The sequence below is a fragment of the Elephas maximus genome, chromosome 1, assembly GCF_024166365.1.
Source record: "Elephas maximus indicus isolate mEleMax1 chromosome 1, mEleMax1 primary haplotype, whole genome shotgun sequence".
In the NCBI taxonomy this organism is placed as follows: Eukaryota; Metazoa; Chordata; class Mammalia; order Proboscidea; family Elephantidae; genus Elephas; species Elephas maximus.
Window position 1 is genome coordinate 223,528,428 of NC_064819.1, and position 17,025 is coordinate 223,545,452.

At 40.6% G+C, this 17,025-nt stretch overlaps 1 protein-coding gene across 7 annotated transcripts in view; it reads left to right on the forward strand.

The window, feature by feature from the left end:
- The window catches only part of ESR1 (estrogen receptor 1), a 529,996-nt gene that overhangs the window by 414,144 nt on the left and 98,827 nt on the right, over positions 1–17,025 (forward strand). For all 7 annotated transcript variants that reach the window (XM_049903778.1, XM_049903786.1, XM_049903821.1 and 4 more), the window contains one exon: positions 1,247–1,385. In XM_049903778.1, coding sequence (XP_049759735.1) covers positions 1,247–1,385 — 139 coding nt within the window. The remainder of the gene's footprint in view (positions 1–1,246; positions 1,386–17,025) is intronic.

Sequence of the window (17,025 nt, forward strand, 5' to 3'; positions counted from 1 at the left end):
TGGGAATATCAGTTTCCACCTCCTAAAAAAACCCCATTGTCATTGAATCGATTCTGACTCATAGCAACCCTATAGACAGAGTAGAACTGCCCCATGGTGTTTCCAAGGAGTGACTGGTGGAGTCAAGCTGCCAACATTTTGGTTAGCAGCTGAACTCTTAACCACTGTGCTACCAGGTCTCCTCCCACCTCTTAGGGTTATTGTATTAATAGATTTAAGATAATGCGATTTAAAAAGTTTGAAATAAATTGTGTACAGGAAGCACTTAGCATTGCTTCTAACCTATATTAAAAAATATATTAAGGGCTCAATTAATTGGCCTCCCCCCCTTTTGCTTGTCCTCTTTCTCCTCCTTCTTCTTATATTATTATTATCAGGCATTTACCTTATTGTCAGTGGTGATTGGAAAAAGCGTTAACCTCCTAATCAGCCATTAGAGAAGGACAAATTTTAATGGTTCTTACCAGAAGTAATCACAGTGCCACCTCTTCCACATGTGGGGCTTTCTCCCCAGGTGACTTGTGCGTGCTATTTCATTAGTCTTCTTTCACATGGCATGAAAAAAGAGCATGGCTTAGTGACTAAGCAAAGAAATTAAAGTTTTGTGACTTCGGTCCTGCCTTTGCTCCAATTTCCTTATGGTTTAAGACAAGTAATTTAAATTTCTCGCACCTTAATATCTTTAGCTGAAACAAAAATGAATAATAATAGTCACATAGGGTTATTGTTGTTATCGTTGGTTGCTGTTGAGTCGGCTCTGGCTCTCGGCAACTATGTGTAACGAAACAGAATATCGTTTGGTCCTACACCATCTTCATGATTTTTGGTACGTGTGTCCATTGCTGTGGTGATTGTGCCAGCTCATCTCATTAAGGGCTTCTCTTGTTTTCACGCACCCCGCTTTACCAGTAGGGTTAGTAGAAATATCTGCATAGAAAGCATTCAAGTTTTAACCCTATGTGAGTAGAGAACTTAGAAGAAGCAAAGTGGATGGCATACATTAGTGTATTATCTGTAGATGTGACATAAAGGCTATAAGAAACTTAATGCCATATTAATATTCATTGATATAGCTATGTTTGGAAAAAATTGTCATTTGTCTTCCCCATAAAGTGTGCTTTCAATCATGCTTTATTCCACCTGATAACATAGACGCTACCAGCCCAAATCTCCGTTTGCATTAATTTCAACAATAATGAATATCTTTCCATTTGAAGTCAGCAGGGTTTCCCTTATCTTGTTTCAGGCTTTGTGGATTTGACCCTCCATGATCAGGTACACCTTCTGGAATGTGCCTGGCTAGAGATTCTGATGATTGGTCTCGTCTGGCGCTCAATGGAGCACCCAGGAAAGCTCCTGTTTGCCCCCAACTTGCTGCTGGACAGGTGAGTGTCCTGGCTGTGGCTTGGGGAAAGAGCTCCCTTTATAATCACCAGTTTATTCATGAAGCCGTTGCATTCAGTACTTTATTACGTAATAAAGTCCTAATACAATTGTCTTAGTCACCTAGTATGGCTGTAATACAAATACTACAAGTGAATGGTTTTAAAGAACAGAAATTTATTTTCTCACAGTTCCTAGGCTAAAGTCCAAATTATGGTCTCAGCCATGTCAATTCTGAGCCTGTTTCCCAGTTCTGGTGTCTGGCAGTCATTCTTGGAATTCCTTTGCTGTCCTGACGTGTCATGTCTTCCCTTGTGTGTGTGTGTTTGTCTATTCTGGTCTTATGACTCAGAAGTAATTAAACTTAGAACTTACCCTACACTGTTTGAATTTCAACTGTAATTGATGGATTATATTAGATTGCATTGTGGAAGTTGATTCCAAAAACCAAGAAACCAAACCTGTTGCTGTCGAGTCGATTCCGACTCATAGAAACCCTGGTGGCGTAGTGGTTAAGTGCTACAGCTGCTAACTAAAATGTTGGCAGTTTGAACCCACCAGGCACTCCTTGGAAACTCTATGGGGCAGTTCTACTCTGTCCTGTGGAGTTGCTATGAGTCGGGAGTTGATTATATCAGATAATATTACGCTATATTATGTTACATTACATTCAGGAAGGTGATCTGCTCTACCTAATGCCAGTTGATTTAATCACATGTAGCTACTTCATGACAACAGACTAGACGAGCGTTTGGCCAAACCACGGGGAATCATAGCCTAGTCAAGTTGACACGTTAAATTATTGCAACAACTAACACAACTTTATTAGATTTGTTTACTTTATAAATGGGTAAATTTGAGTGATGTGGGTTATTCAAGTTCACAGAAAGCTAAGGATAACTTTCCTAGACATCTTCTCAGAGGAGCTTTATTTTTCCTATTACTTTTTTTTTTTACAACTATAAACTGTAGTTTTCTAACCCCGCGTTTACCTTGTCTTATATAAAAATGATGAATAACCTCCCTTAATTAAAACCTTTTTTGGGGGTCCAGATGCATTCAAACCACCATAGTCTTCATTTCGTTCTCCAATGTTCCCATCATTAAAATGAGGAAATTTGACGAGAGAGTTCCAAAGGCCACATCCAGGTCTATGAATCCGTTAAAGTGATTTGCTTACTTTAGAAAATGAAGAGTTTCTAAAGACGGAATGTGAGTCTTATTGTTCTTTCTTTTTCAGTCATTGCTTAGGGCAGTAGAATTTATTCAATAGCAGCTACCACCGATGGAGTCCCTACTCTGCACCAGCTGCTGAGATAAATGCTCTACCTGTATTATCTCATTTAATCCTCACGGCATTCCTAGGATTAGGCGAATGATCATCCACAGTTTGTCAGAAAGGAAACTAAGACTCAGAGACAGCCTGCTACTTGCAGCAAGCAGAGAGCTAGTTAATGGCAGACAGGATTTGGATTCAAGACCTTCCTGACTGGCACATTCTATTCACTGCTGTCATGGGCACACATTCTTCTCACTCTTTGGTGTTCAGTGAGGCCTCCTTTGTTTTGCCTCTTGATTCCAGGTATACCTGTCTTTGTGGACTGCATAACAATTAGGATGGAAAGGAACATCTTATTGTTTCTTGCAAACTTATTTTGCCTGAGTTCAGCAGTGCCAGGCTGCTAGGCGACCCACATTGTTTCTCTGCACATTCCTTCGCTTCAGAGCATCACACTACGTTTCCCTTTCGTGTCCTGTCCTGTTCCTGGGCTCCCCACAACTGCCAAGCCCCCTGGACCAGAGCTATGGCAAAATTAATGGGAATGATGGCGAATTCTGCTAGGTGTTGGTTGCTATTTCATCATTTTGTGTTAATACAGCATTTGAACAGCAGCGATGACACTATTCAAGGTAGATTTTGCTGCTGTAGAATATTCCAGTTTTACAGTTTCACAAAATTATTAAAAATGACCACTGGTCTTGATCCTTAGAACTGCACTTACGCCATGTTCTGCCAGCCTTTTAGAGGATGTCTTTACAGTTTTCCTTTCCTTTTCTCTTTTTTTTTTTTTCCTTTTCAGCTCATTACTCCTCTGCTTTTCTTTTCCCTTATTTTTTTTTCACCCCCATCCTTTCTTTTATTTTCTTTTCTCTCAGTACTGTGCTTCTGTGATCAAGTGATATCAAGTTTGCCAGTGAAAGTAGTAAACCACATATAACATTTCCTTTTTACAGATTGGTACGTGTCTTGAATGTTAGACATTTCTTGGATGTTCTTAATTGTACTGGTCTGCACCATGATTTACAACTTGTTCCTTGTCTGTCTTCTTGGATGTGCACTTGCTAAGGATAGTCAGCAAATCATTGCATTTTGGATATGAAAGGAACTTCTGACGTTATCTCAGCCCAGTGGATGCATTTTACCCAAGAGGTGATATTACTTAATGACTTATCAGCTACCTGCCCCCTCCCTCCCCTCCCCTCCCTCCCCTCCCTCCCCTCCCCTCCCTCCCCTCCCTCCCCTCCCTCCCCTCCCCTCTCCTTCCTTTCCAATTCCATGTACTTTCATGTATATCACTGCAGTGTGGGTGACTGAAAGTTGCCTTATCCAATTCTACTTTCTACAGGTCCAGATTTGAAGTTCCTGCTACCTCTAGACAGCGGTTTCTCAACCTCTGTGCTATTGACATTTTGGGTTGAATAATTCTCTGTTGTGGGTGGTTGTCCTATGCATTATAGGATGTTTAGCAGCATCTTTGTCCTCTACCCACTAGATGCCACTTCCATGCCCCTAGTTATGACAACCAAAAATGCTTCCAAACATTGCCAAATGCCCTTTGGTGGGGGTTGTGTAGTGTCAAAATTGTCCGTGGTTGAGAGCCACTGCTCTAGGCTTTCCTACTTGAATGTCCTGTAAGGTCTTCAGACTCACCATATCGCAAGCAGAATACAGGCAATCCCTGGATTATGAATGAGTTCTGCTCTTAAATCTATCTTTAAATTGAATTTGTGTGTAAGTCAGAGCAGTTAGGTATGGTTCATATCTAACTTCAGCTAGTCAAATGTCTGTCTTAGTAGTGTACCTTTCTATGCATAAAAAAATTAAGGAAACACTTCCAGGTACACTAAAAAGTCTTTAATATAATACAGTAATAATAATGCCTTGATGTGCATCGCAAAGTAGTGCCCGTTTGTTGTTACGAACCATTGTATGTATCTCAAATTTTTAGTAAAATAGGCTTTATGGGGTTGGTTCCTAACTGTGAGTTGTATGTAAGTCAGACGTTTGTAACCTGAGGACTGCCTGTATGCTATTTCCCTCACCAAGTCTGTTTCTTTCCTTTTGTTCTCTGTCTTAGTGACATCAACATTCACTCCCCCTTTTGTTCTCTGTGTTAGTGACATCAACATTCACTTAGGCATTGAAATTATAAAGTTTATGTTATTCACTTCCCCCGTGAGTTTAAACTTATCCAAAGACTTTGTCCATTTTCCTTGGTTTTTGAGAGATAACCAACCTTTAAAACCTTGGAATTTCCTCCGTGATTGAAGTGTCTTTGATGAGGCTTCTAGACTACACCTGAGGGTTTATTTTAAGGAGGTGACTTGAGTGGGAGCTGGACAGGCCAGAAAGAGCCCCTTGTGATATCAGCACAACCTCAAGAGAGGGAGGTTGATTCAATCAATCATGCCTATATAATGAGGCTCTTGACATGGAAGCTTCATGAGCCTCCTGGTTGGTGAAAGACATTAATGGACGTAGGAGGGTAGCATGTCCCTTTTTGAGACATGGAAGATCCTTTCTGGGAATGCTCTCAGACCTCACTTTATTTGTCTCTTTACTTGTATCCATTTTTCCAGAGTAAAACTGTGATCTTAAGTGCTTTCCATGAGTTTTGTTAGATGTTCTAGTGAATTGTCAAACCAAAGGATTAGCAGGAGCCAGGTCAGAAGTGAGAGGTGCTGGGGATCCCTGAGTTTATGACTGGTACCCTGAATCTGTAGCCATCAGGACAGAAGTGAGGGAAAGCTGGAGGCCCCGAGCTTATGCCTGAAACCCTGAAGGAATAGTGAGAGGGCCCCAAATTTATAGTCAGCAGGTCTAAAACAAGGGTGTCATGGGGATTCCCAAGCTTGCAGCGGGCATCTGAGGCCTTGGGCAAACTACGAGCTTTAACTTATGAGATCCGGGTGGTTAGGGTCAGAAAAGAGGTGCTGCCTGTGCTGCTGCTATTAGAACACAAGTGAAACAGAGGTGGTTGTTAGTTGCCATCAAGTTTGCTCTGATTCATGGTGACCATATATATAGTGAGACCTGTGAGAGCCAGAACTCAGCGGGACTGCCTTGTCTTTCTGGATCTCACAGGTTTTCTGCCTTTGGCAGGATGCAGTCACCGCTTTTCCATCCTTCTCTATTTAGTGGAAAGTATTTGAGTTTTCCTTCTCTAACAGCTTTCCACCTTACATAGGTTCCAGCTTTCACAGGTTTTACTGCGTAACAGAATGAAACGTTGCCTGGGTCTGTGCTGGAGAGATGGTATGTTTAAGTCCACTGTTGTGGCCATTGTGTCAGTCCATCTCATTGAAGGCTTCCCTCACTTTTGCGGACCCTCCACTTTAGCAAACATCATGTCTTTCTTGATGATGTGTCCAAAGCAGGCACGCCAGAGTGTCACCATCCTGGCTTCTAAGGAGCATGCTGGTTGTATTTCTTCTGAGACTGGTTTGTTTGTTCCTCTGGCAGTCCATTCACTATTCTTTAAAACAGAGAGGAACAGAATTAATGAACTGAATTGATCCGATGTCAGAGAAGTGGCGATTTGATTTTTTCTACAGATACCCTCTCCGTATTATCCAGTTACCTATCAAATAATTTCTGATTATCTTATGAAACCCAGACCTCCTCTTTGTCTCAATTCTATGGCCCTAGCACAGGTCCTCACTGTCTCTTCCCAGCTTATTGCCTCTTAACTACTATCTCTTACTTGGCTTCTGTCTTCTGTCCCTCCTTCCTTCAGTTCATACCCTCCAGTGTTGCCAGAGACATCTTTCTGAGGAGCAGCTGTGCTCATGACACTTCCTAAGTCAACTTTCATTGACTCAGTTCTTTAGAAAGGTACTGTGTAAACTTCTTATTATGATAATTATGAATGCTGGGTTTTGTTGGGTTATTACAAGCATTATAAACCCAAACATCTGCATAGCCGGTCAGATAATCCAAGTGTGGAAGGCCAGTGGGGTGAGCCCAAAAGGGTATTAGGGTGACCTGGTGAACTCTTGTCCAGGCTAAAAACACCATGGGCTGAATTCAACCTGAGAGCCATGAACTTAACTTCAAACTTCAAGTTCTTCCTCCACTGCTCCTTCTCCTGCACCCGATTCCCTGCTCTGCTTGACAACTAGCCAGGCCTCAAAGATGTCCTGCTTCCCTCTGCTGCCTGGAAGACTGTCTACCATTAGTATCCTTGTCAGAATCATATACATGTTAGATGCCACTCTTCACTAAAACCTTTTTTCAACCTCTCTCTTTTCTTCAGAAAGGAAGTAACCTCTCTTTTTGCCAAATTCTAATTGAATTTGATTTGAACTTCCAATTAAGTAAGAGTCTTGTTCTGCCATATATTAGTTTATGATTGTATGTCTTATCTTTGCTACCAGCTCATAAACTCCTTTTGGCCAGACAGCAGATCTTGTTCATGTTTGTATCACTGCCAGTGTATAGTATGTCCCATAACCAGAAACCAAACCAGTTGCCATTGAGTCAATTCTGACTCATGGCAACCCCACATGTGTCAGAGTAGAACTGTGCACCCTGTGGTTTTCAGTGGCTGTGATCTTTCAGAAGTAGATCACTAGGCTTTTCTTTTGAGGTGCCTCTGGGTGGATTTGAACCACCAGTCTTCTGGTTAGCACCCAAGCACTTAACTGTTTGCACCACCCAGGAACTTCTTTGGCTTCCATAGAATTTAATAAATTTTGGTTAAGTTGCACTGGCCAAGGTCACCCAGTTAGCTGTGACAGAATTGGTGGATGCATCCACTGCCCCTGGGAGTCATTTCAGTTGTTCCTGTCATCAGACTCATGTACTTCTCGTTCATTACTACTTGTCAGTTCTTGGCTCATTCCCTTAAAGACTTTGCAGGTGTTAACATCTGTCTGAATTGGAAGGATTTACTTAACGGTCAGTTGTATTTGGCTTATGCTGATACTTCTTATACTCCAAGCCTATTATGCAAATTTTAAATTCCATAAGGGAATGTGCAAAGGATCTTAGACTCAATATCAAGTAAAATTCTCAAGATCTTAATACATTTAATAATACTTAGGTACACATTAATGATTAGAAAAGTATATAAATTAGATATAAAAGTATATAAATGAAATATTTAGTAAAATTTTTATGTAAATATAAAAATAAAACATGCTATATAATGCAAAATGTTCTACATATTTATAATCATTAACGTGTACGTGAACACCATGAAATTTCAGTATTTATTAACATGTACCTAAATATTATTAACTTTCAATATTATTACATTGCTCCCTTAGTGTTTGAGGATAATTGCTTTTGATGACATTGATTCATGCATAAAAGGGGTGAACAACAGCCCAGTTGAAATTTTATACCTCTGGAAGGTGGCTGTTGAGTGAAAGTTGAGAACACTGCTTTTATTTTTACCTTGCAGACTCTAAACCCCTGCGATCAAATTGAACTCTGATTAGCATAAGTCACCCTGACCTTCCTATGGCTCTTTTCCTATCACCTTGTACATAGTAAACATTTTTATTAACAAAATATCTGTGAGATTCAAAGTCAAATAGTTGATTGAGGGCCAGGGGGCAGAAGATGAATGTTGGCTTTCTCATTTTTATTATAGCTTAGGCTTTGTGACACTGCCTTTGAAAAGTCAGCCACCTCTGTAGGCTATTTACTTTTGCATGTTGCTATTGTTATTGCCGTCAAGTCAGCTCTGACTCATGGTGACCACATGTATAACAACAAAATGGTGTCCAGCCCTGCACCATCTTCATGATCATTGGTATGTTGGAGTCCATTGTTGCAAGCTTTGTGTCAGTACATCTTACTGAGGGTTTCCCTCACCTTTGCTGGCTCTGCACTTTACCGAAGATGTTGTCCTTCTCCAGTGCTTCTTCTCCATCTTAATGATGCATTCAAAGTAAGTGAGTTGAAGTCTTGGACACTAATTCAGTTTTCGTTGGCCAATTTTTGTAAGTACATCTGTAGGCCTTCTTTCCTAATCTGTCTTAGTCTGGAAGCTTCACTGAAACCTGTCCACCATGGATGACCCTAATAAAACCCTACTGGTATTCAAAATACTGATGGCATAGCCTCCAGCATTATAGCAATACACAAGCTGCCAGAGTACAACAAACTGACAGGTGGGTGTGGTACTTTTGCATGTTGTTGTTGTTGTTAGGTGCTGTCAAGTCTCTTTCTACTTAGAGCAACCCTGTGTACAACGGAACCAAACACTGCCCGGTCCTCCACCATCCTCACAATCATTTTTATGTTTGATCCCATTGTTGTAGCCACTGTATCAACCCATCTTGGTGAGGGTCTTCCTTTTTTTCACTGACCCTCTGCTTTACCAAGCATGATGCCCTTCTCCAGGGACAGATTCCTCCTGATAACGTGTCCAAAGTACGTGAGACGAAGCCTCTCCATTCTTGCTTCTAATGAGCATTCTGGTTGTACTTCTCCCTAGAAGACTTGTTTGTTCTTTTGGAAATCCATGGTATATTCAATATCCTTTGCCAACACCATAATTCAAAGCCATCAATTCTTCTTTGGTCTTCCTTATTCATTATCCAGCTTTCACATGCATATGAGGTGATTGAAAACACATGGTTTGGGTCAGGTGCACCTTAGTCCTTAAAGTGACATCTTTACTTTTTAACACTTTAAAGAGATTTTTTGCAGCAGATTTGCCCAATGCAGTGTGTCATTTGATTTCTTGACTGCTGCTTCCATGGGTGTTGAACAGGGAAAACAGAAAGCCTGAGGGCAAATAGGTAGTTTTGTAACTCATGGATTACCAAATTGATAACTGAAGACAGGGTTTTATCTGGAATTGATTTATAATCATGTCCTGTTCTCCCGAACCTCTATTGCAGATCTAGGCATTTGTACCTTACAAGACCATCAGGAGGCTAGAATTTACAGGGGTCTTTTCCTGTAATTACTTAGATATTAGTATTGGCTAGTGGGGCTTAGTGATTATAGGAATATGAAATGTGCTGGGTTGCTGTCCCATCTTTGTGAGCAGCGGACATATTTTCTATCTCATGTCCATTTAAAGAGAGTTATTGCTTGATTTACTCCCTGATGGCAACTCAGGATATCTTGATTCTGGTAGTCTCGTAGGCTAATTTTATTTGCCATGCTTGGCCTACCCACAGTTTCCATTTCTTCCCTGCCTCCTGCAGCAGTGAGCTCCAAGCACTTATTGCAGTCGTCTCTTCCTGTGAAAACCAAGAAATAAAGGTTGTTATAAGGTTTAAATAGGAACGCAGTAAGTTCTCTTGGTTGGCGTGTGTGTGTGTTGTGTGTGTGTGTGTGTTTTAAGAGGAAAGTTAAAGATAATAAGAACGCCTGTGAAAGTAATCAGGAAGTGGAGAAAACTTGTTTTCCATTCTAGCACCTAATCCTTTGGTGTGTTTTGGCATGAGAAAACACAAAATACGCCCTCTGTGTCGACTGGGAATGTGTCTCTACAGTTAGTCCTGAGTGAGCGTACTGAAAAAATATAGACAGAAAACAAAAGCAAAAGGGTTCAGCATATATCGTTCCTTGTGGGGTCTCTTTACTTTTCCAGGAGGGAGTCAAATTCACTATAGCTGGAAGACAGATATGATTTTAGAGGAAACAATGTAAATTGCCTGTTCATGAGACTATCCAGTTTCCAAGGGACTGTCTAATTCTGTGCTGCTGGCGCCATCCGTGCTAACAAATTTTGAGAAATATTTGCGGATTTCTCTGTGAAGCCAAAGCACTCTCTTTCTACTTCTGTTTACTCTCAGAGAAATAAAACTATTCATACATCTGAAAAACAGGGACTAATTCGACAAGCTGAATATTCCCTCTACCAAGCCTTTGGCCAGAGGGTTGTTGATCTAGCTCTTTCCATTGCTCCCGCATCAGGAGCCACTGCCTTCAGGAAACAGGACTGAACAACACAAAGTCCTTTTACTTGTAGGCAATGGAATAAGTTCTCTTCCTTATTCCATTGCCTACAAGTAAAGAGAACATTTTGCCACTTCTACTAAATAGCAGACTGTTTTCAGGTGATAAATTCATTTTAAATTGGAAAAGTCATTTTCTAGAAGCATGGATATTCTCATTTTAGATTATTTATTATAAGTATTTCAGAAAAAAAACATGCAAATAAGCAATACTTTTGGCAACACTTAGCATTTTTCTGTATAAAACTTGATGTAAGGGTTTTTTTTTGTTTTTTAATTCGTATCTTGGAAGAATCAAAAACCAAAGTTCTGAAATCAGTTTGTGAATTGAGAAGGGAGAAGGTCATCAATGTGCATGTGTTTCTTGGGCATGAAGAGAGGGACCTCCCTTTGTTTTCCTTTTTTAGACATCTTCCCTGTGAAAAATGTCCATTACCCTCAGAGGAGCATTCTATTAGCTGGGGGAGGAGGTGGGGGGAGCAGGTGCTTCACCCATCTGCAGAATGAGCCCTGGGCGGGAGATGTTGGAGTTTCTTTCACCAGTAGCTTTGCCAGATTCCTCTGAAACATCCCACAAGCTCTTAGGCTGAACACACTCGGGTTTGCATGCCCACTGACCCATTCCTATCTCAGAACCTTGTTCATAAGCTGTGGCTTGTGGAGTTGGGGGCGGGGATGGGGAAGGAAGACAACATTTATGCAACCTCCTGAATGTGATACAGCACTGGTTTTTTTTTTTTGTTTTTAATGTGTATGGCGCTGGGCTGGCTTAGTTTCTACACTATATTTCACTCAATGTTTGAGAATAGAGGTAGCAGGGGGTTTTGCTAGCTAATATTCCGCCTCTGCCTCAGCTGGTTCTTTCCAATTCTGAGCTCATAATGACTCATCAGCATGTGCCAATTGGTTGATTCTTCGAAGTCTTTGGTTTAACACCTTGACAAATCCTGGGAATATGAAACTGTAAACTGTAAAGAGAAAAACTGAGGCCAAAAGAAGGAAGAACTAAGCTAAACTATTACTGTTCCTGCCACCTCTGATTGAAAAAAAAAAACAAGAAGAAAAAAAAAAAACCCATTGTTGAGTCGATTCCGACTCATAGAGACCCTATGGGACAGAGTAGAACTGCCCCATAGGGTTCCCAAGGAGTGGCTGATGGATTTGAACTGCTAACCTTTTGGTTAGCAGCCATAGCTCACCATAGCGCTTAACCACTGCACCACAAGGGCTCCCCTCTGATTGAAGGGGAGTTGAAATAACCATTGAATTGTACACTTCAAACGAGCAGATTGTGTAGTGTGTGGGTTATACCTCAATAAAGATGTTACACACACATACACTCACATAAAGCACAACAAATATCTATTGGAATTTCAGGAAAAGTCAATTTGATGTACAAGGCCATCAATACCATGAAACTGCTTCTAAGGGTTCTGTTGGAAAAAGGTAAAAAAACAAAAAAACTCAAACCAAGTTTTCTTCTTCAAAACAAAGTGATTAAACAGCTCTTTATTATAAAGCTGACTAAGCCCCAAGTCTTCAAATCCCCAAGTAATTAAACCTGTAAACAGAAAGAATCCACTCAGTGTGAAAGTACTCCAGAGAAAAAGGCATAATTCCAGCCAAGAATTAACCCCCTGTAGGATAATTTGACTTTTCTTACATTTTTACCCTCCACATTGTTTTTGCAATTGCCATTTATGATTAACAATTAAACATCAGCTGAACTGAATTAAAATATAATTTAAATAATACTTGAGAGCATTTTATTTTAAGGTATGTTAATATTTATGTTACACATACTGTACGAGGATAATCAGTAATTCCTCTCTTGTCTCTGCTTCCATTACATCTACCTCTCCATAGACGACATGAGAAAGATCTTAATTTGTTTTAATAAGAATGCCATTAAAATTCAACAATAAAAGGAGGTGGCCAGCTTCAAGCCTGTGTTAGTTAGGATTCAGTCTAATTCAACTCGATAGTATTTATTCAGCACCATCATGTCCATAGGGTTCTGCATGATGCTGGAGGATAAAGGGAAGACGTGTAAGCGGTAGAACCTTCCCTCAGGGAATTTACTGTCAAGAGGTGGAGTATTATTAGTATGCAAATGAAAACAATCAAAAGAGAATATTATAGGCATGCCCCTACCACCCCTCACATAGTTCATGTCTAGGTTATCTTCCTCAACACTTTCTGATGACTAGGGATTCTGATTGGAAACCAATCCCTGGCTTACACTTGCATTTATATACCAATTTACTCTTGAGATTTACATGCAGAATTGTAGCATAACTTTTTTTTTTTTTTTTTTAAATACTTACTTAGGAAACCCTGGTGCGCAGTGGTTAAGTGCTAGGGCTGCTAACCAAAAAAGTCAGCAGATTGAATCCACCCGGTATTCCTTGGAAACCCTGTTGGGCACTTCTGCTCTGTCCTATAGGGTCGCTATGCGTCATAACTGCCTCAAGGGCAACGAGTTTGATAATTACTAAGGAGCCCTGGTGGTGCAGTGGTTAAGTGTTCTTCTGCCAACCAGAAGGCCAGCAGTTTGAATCCACCCTGTGGAAACCCTATGCGGCAGTTCTGCCCTATCCTACAGGGTCTGTATGAGTCAGAATCAACTCAAGGGCAGTGGGTTTGATTTTTTGCTTTTTTATACTTATTATTGAGCCCTGGTGGTGTAGTGGTTAAAAGCTTGGTTGCTAACCAACAGGTCAGCAGTTCAAATCGACCAGCTACCCCTTCACAACCCTATGGTGAAGTTCTACTGTGCAGTGTCGGGTCGCTATGAGTCAGAATCAACTCGACGGCAATTGGTTTGATTCGGTTTTTATACTTATTATAAGGAGCCTTGGTGGCGCAGTGGTTAAGCGTTTGGCTGCTAACCGAAAAGTTGGTGATTAGAATGCATTAGCTACTCCACAGTAGGAAGATGTGGCGGTCTGCTTCCGTAAAGATTTACAGCCTTTGACACCCTATGGGGGCAGTTCTACTCTGTCCTGCAGGGTCTCTTTGAGTAGGAATGGACTCAAAGGCACAAACAACAACATATTCATACATTTGTCCTGCCTAAAACCATATTGAGAAACCCTGGTGGCATAGTGGTTGAGTGCTACAGCTACTCATCAAAAGTTCGAGTCCATCAGGCACTCCTCGGGAACTCTATGGGGGCAGTTCTACTCTGTCCTATAGGGTCGCTATGAGTTAGAATCGACTCGATGGCAGGGGTTTGGTTTTTAGTTTTTAAAAGCATATTACATTCGTTCCTTGGTATCTAAAGGGGATTGGTTCTAGGACCCTTGGAAATACCCAAGTCCAAGAATGCTCAAGTCTCTTATATAACATGGAGTAGTATTTGCGTATAACCTATGCACATTCTCCCTTATACTTTAAATCATCTCTAGATTACTTATAATACCTAATACAATGTAAATGCTATGTAAATATTAAACAGCACTTTATACTCCCTCTTAGCCTTTGAGGGATTGCTTTGACCATTTCATTGCTACTTGTTCTTGTTGTTACATGCTATCAAGTCAGTTCTGACTCACAGCGATCCTATGTAAAACAGAGCAAAAATACTGCCCAGTCCTGTGTCATCCTCACAGTTGTTACACGTGAGCCCATAGTTGCAGCCACTGTGTCAGTCCATCTTGTTAAGGGTCTTCTTCTTTTTTGCTGACCCTCTACTTTACCAAGCATGATAGCCTTCTCCAGGGACTAATCCCTCCTGATAACACGTCCAAAGTATGTGAGACATAGTCTTGCCATCTTTGCTTCTAAGGAGCATTCTGGCTGTACTTTTTCTAAGACAGATTTGTTCATTCTTTTGACAGTCCACAGTATATTCAATATTTTTTGCCAACGGGATAATTAAAAGGCGTCAATTCTTCTTTAGTCTTCCTTATTGATCCTCCAGCCTTCTCATGCAGATGAAGCGATTGACAACACCATGACTTGAGTCAGGCCCACCTTAGTCTTAAAGTGTTATCTTTGCTTTTTGATACTTTAAAGATGTGTTTTACAGCAGATTTGCCCAATGCAATGAGTATTTTGATTTCTTGACTTCTGCTTCCCTGGGTGTTGATTGTGGATCCAAGTAAAATAAAGTTCTTGACAATTTCAGTCTTTTCTCCATTTATCATGATGTTGCTTATTGGTCCAGTTGTGAAGATTTTTCTTTATGTTAAGATGTAATCCATACTGAAGGCTGTGGTCTTTGATCTTCATCAGCAAGTACTTCAAGTCCTTTTCACTTTCAGCAAGCAAGATTGTGTCACGTGCACATAGCAGGTTGTTAATGAGTCTTCCTCCAATCCTGACTCACTGTTCTTTTTCATACAGTCCAGCTTCACAGATTATTTGCTGAGCATACAGATTGAATAAGTGTGGTGAAAGGATACAACCCTGACATATACCTTTCCAGACTTTAACCCACACAGTATCCTCTCGTTCTGTTTGAACGTCTGCTTCTTGATCATGTACAGGTTCCTATATTCTGGAATTCCCATTCTTTGAAATATTATCCATAATTTGTTATGATCCACACAGTTGAATGCCTTTGCGTAGTCAGTAAAACACAGGGAAACATCTTTCTGGTTTTCTGTTCTTTCAGCCAGGATCCATCTGACATCAGCTATGCCATCCCTCATTTGATGTCCTCTTTTGAATTCGGCTTGAATTTATGGCAGTTCTCTGTTGATATACTGCCAGAGCCACTTTTCAATTATTTTTAGCAAAATTTTTCTTGCCTGTGATATTAATAATATTGTTCAATAATTTTCACATTTTGTTGGATCGCCTTTCTTGGGAATAGGCTTTTTAGGAGCCATTTTTTCACAGAAACAAAGAGTGCACACAACAAAAATAGTGAACAGATCAGACTGGAGGTAAACAACGGTCAAACACCAAGTGCTGGAGGGACTGAGGAGCTATGAAATGGTGGGAGGCTACAGCAGGGGATGCCTGCACGTCACTTCATCCTTGTGGATTCAGGGTAGTGCTATGTGCTCACCAAGTTCAAGTTTTATTTTTTGGAACTTTCTTGTTTTTTTCAAATATTTTTAATCTGCTTTGGTTAAATCCTCTGATGTAGGATCTGTGGGTATGGAGAGCTGACTGTGTCCTATATTAAGCTCTAAAAGTGAGACCAAGCCATATGTTGGTCCTTTGGGGACTGGTAGGAGGGCAGCAGGTGTGTTAGCAGAAGTTTATTAAGATAGATGAGCACAGTTTACACATCTTTGAAATCTTACTCAGGTTAAGTAGTTACTTTCTTTCTCCCTCCCTTCCTTCCTTCCTTCCTTCCTTCCTTCCTTCCTTCCTTCCTTCCTTCCTTCCTTCCTTCCTTCCTTCCTTCCTTCCTTCCTTCCTTCCTTCCTTCCTTCCTTCCTTCCTTCCTTCCTTCCTTCCTTCCTTCTTTCCTTCCTTCCTTCCTCCCTCCCTCCCTCCCTCCCTCCCTTCCTCCCTCCCTCCCTCCCTCCCTCCCTCCCTCTCTGCCTCCCTTCCTTCCTCTCTTCCTTCCTTTTATGTGGATATTTTCCTATGATGATAGCTCTTAATTTAATGATTGGATAGAAGTTTGGCTTCATAGTAAGTTAGTATGTCTATTTTCATTTCTTGTTAAAAGTTGAAATTGTCTTTATTATTAGTGTCATGGTTACATGCTCTTATGATCTATAATTAAGCTCTAGTCTCTACCCTAGTATAACTGATTTCTCCCTGTGGGTTTCTAATACAAAGAATATGGATGAAATTTCTTTTCTGATGCCTTTAGAAACATTTATTAAGTCAAGGAATATTCTTATTTGTTATTTTCACCTTATCTAATAGAAAGGAGATATAAAAAGCACATTGTTGGCATTTCCTTTGTTTTTACACCACAGCAGAGAATCAATTTCGTAATCTGCTTACATATATTACTACTCCCTGTTGGCACTGATTGCAGGATCTGTAATGGCTTTATCGTTGGAAAGAGGGTGCTTTACAGACATGTCAGCATTGTAAGGGAAGGCTACTTCCTGTCCACTCAGTCCACCCAGACACTGTGAGTACTGGGTTCCTAGATTGGGCCCCTGATAATAAAGGTCTTCTAATGTATCTCCATTTAATGTATCTCCAGTTATGGTCAGCACAAGCTTAACTTCCGTTTGCAGCTCAGCCTGCAGATAGATCTGATCAGGGCTTCAAATTGGTTTGTTCCCATTCGAACCCCTGCTGAGAATTTGCGCGTTTCTAACAAGTTCCTTGGTGATAATTTTCATTTCACCCCAGATATGCTGAATCAGAATCTACATTTTAGCAAGACCCCTAGGTGATTCTTATTATAATTTTCTGGGAACTTGTTTGAAATGCAAATTTTCAGGAGAGGTTCCAACTAGAAGCAACCAGTTTGAAGCCCTGGATCTGCCTTAGCCTCTGAAGAGAACA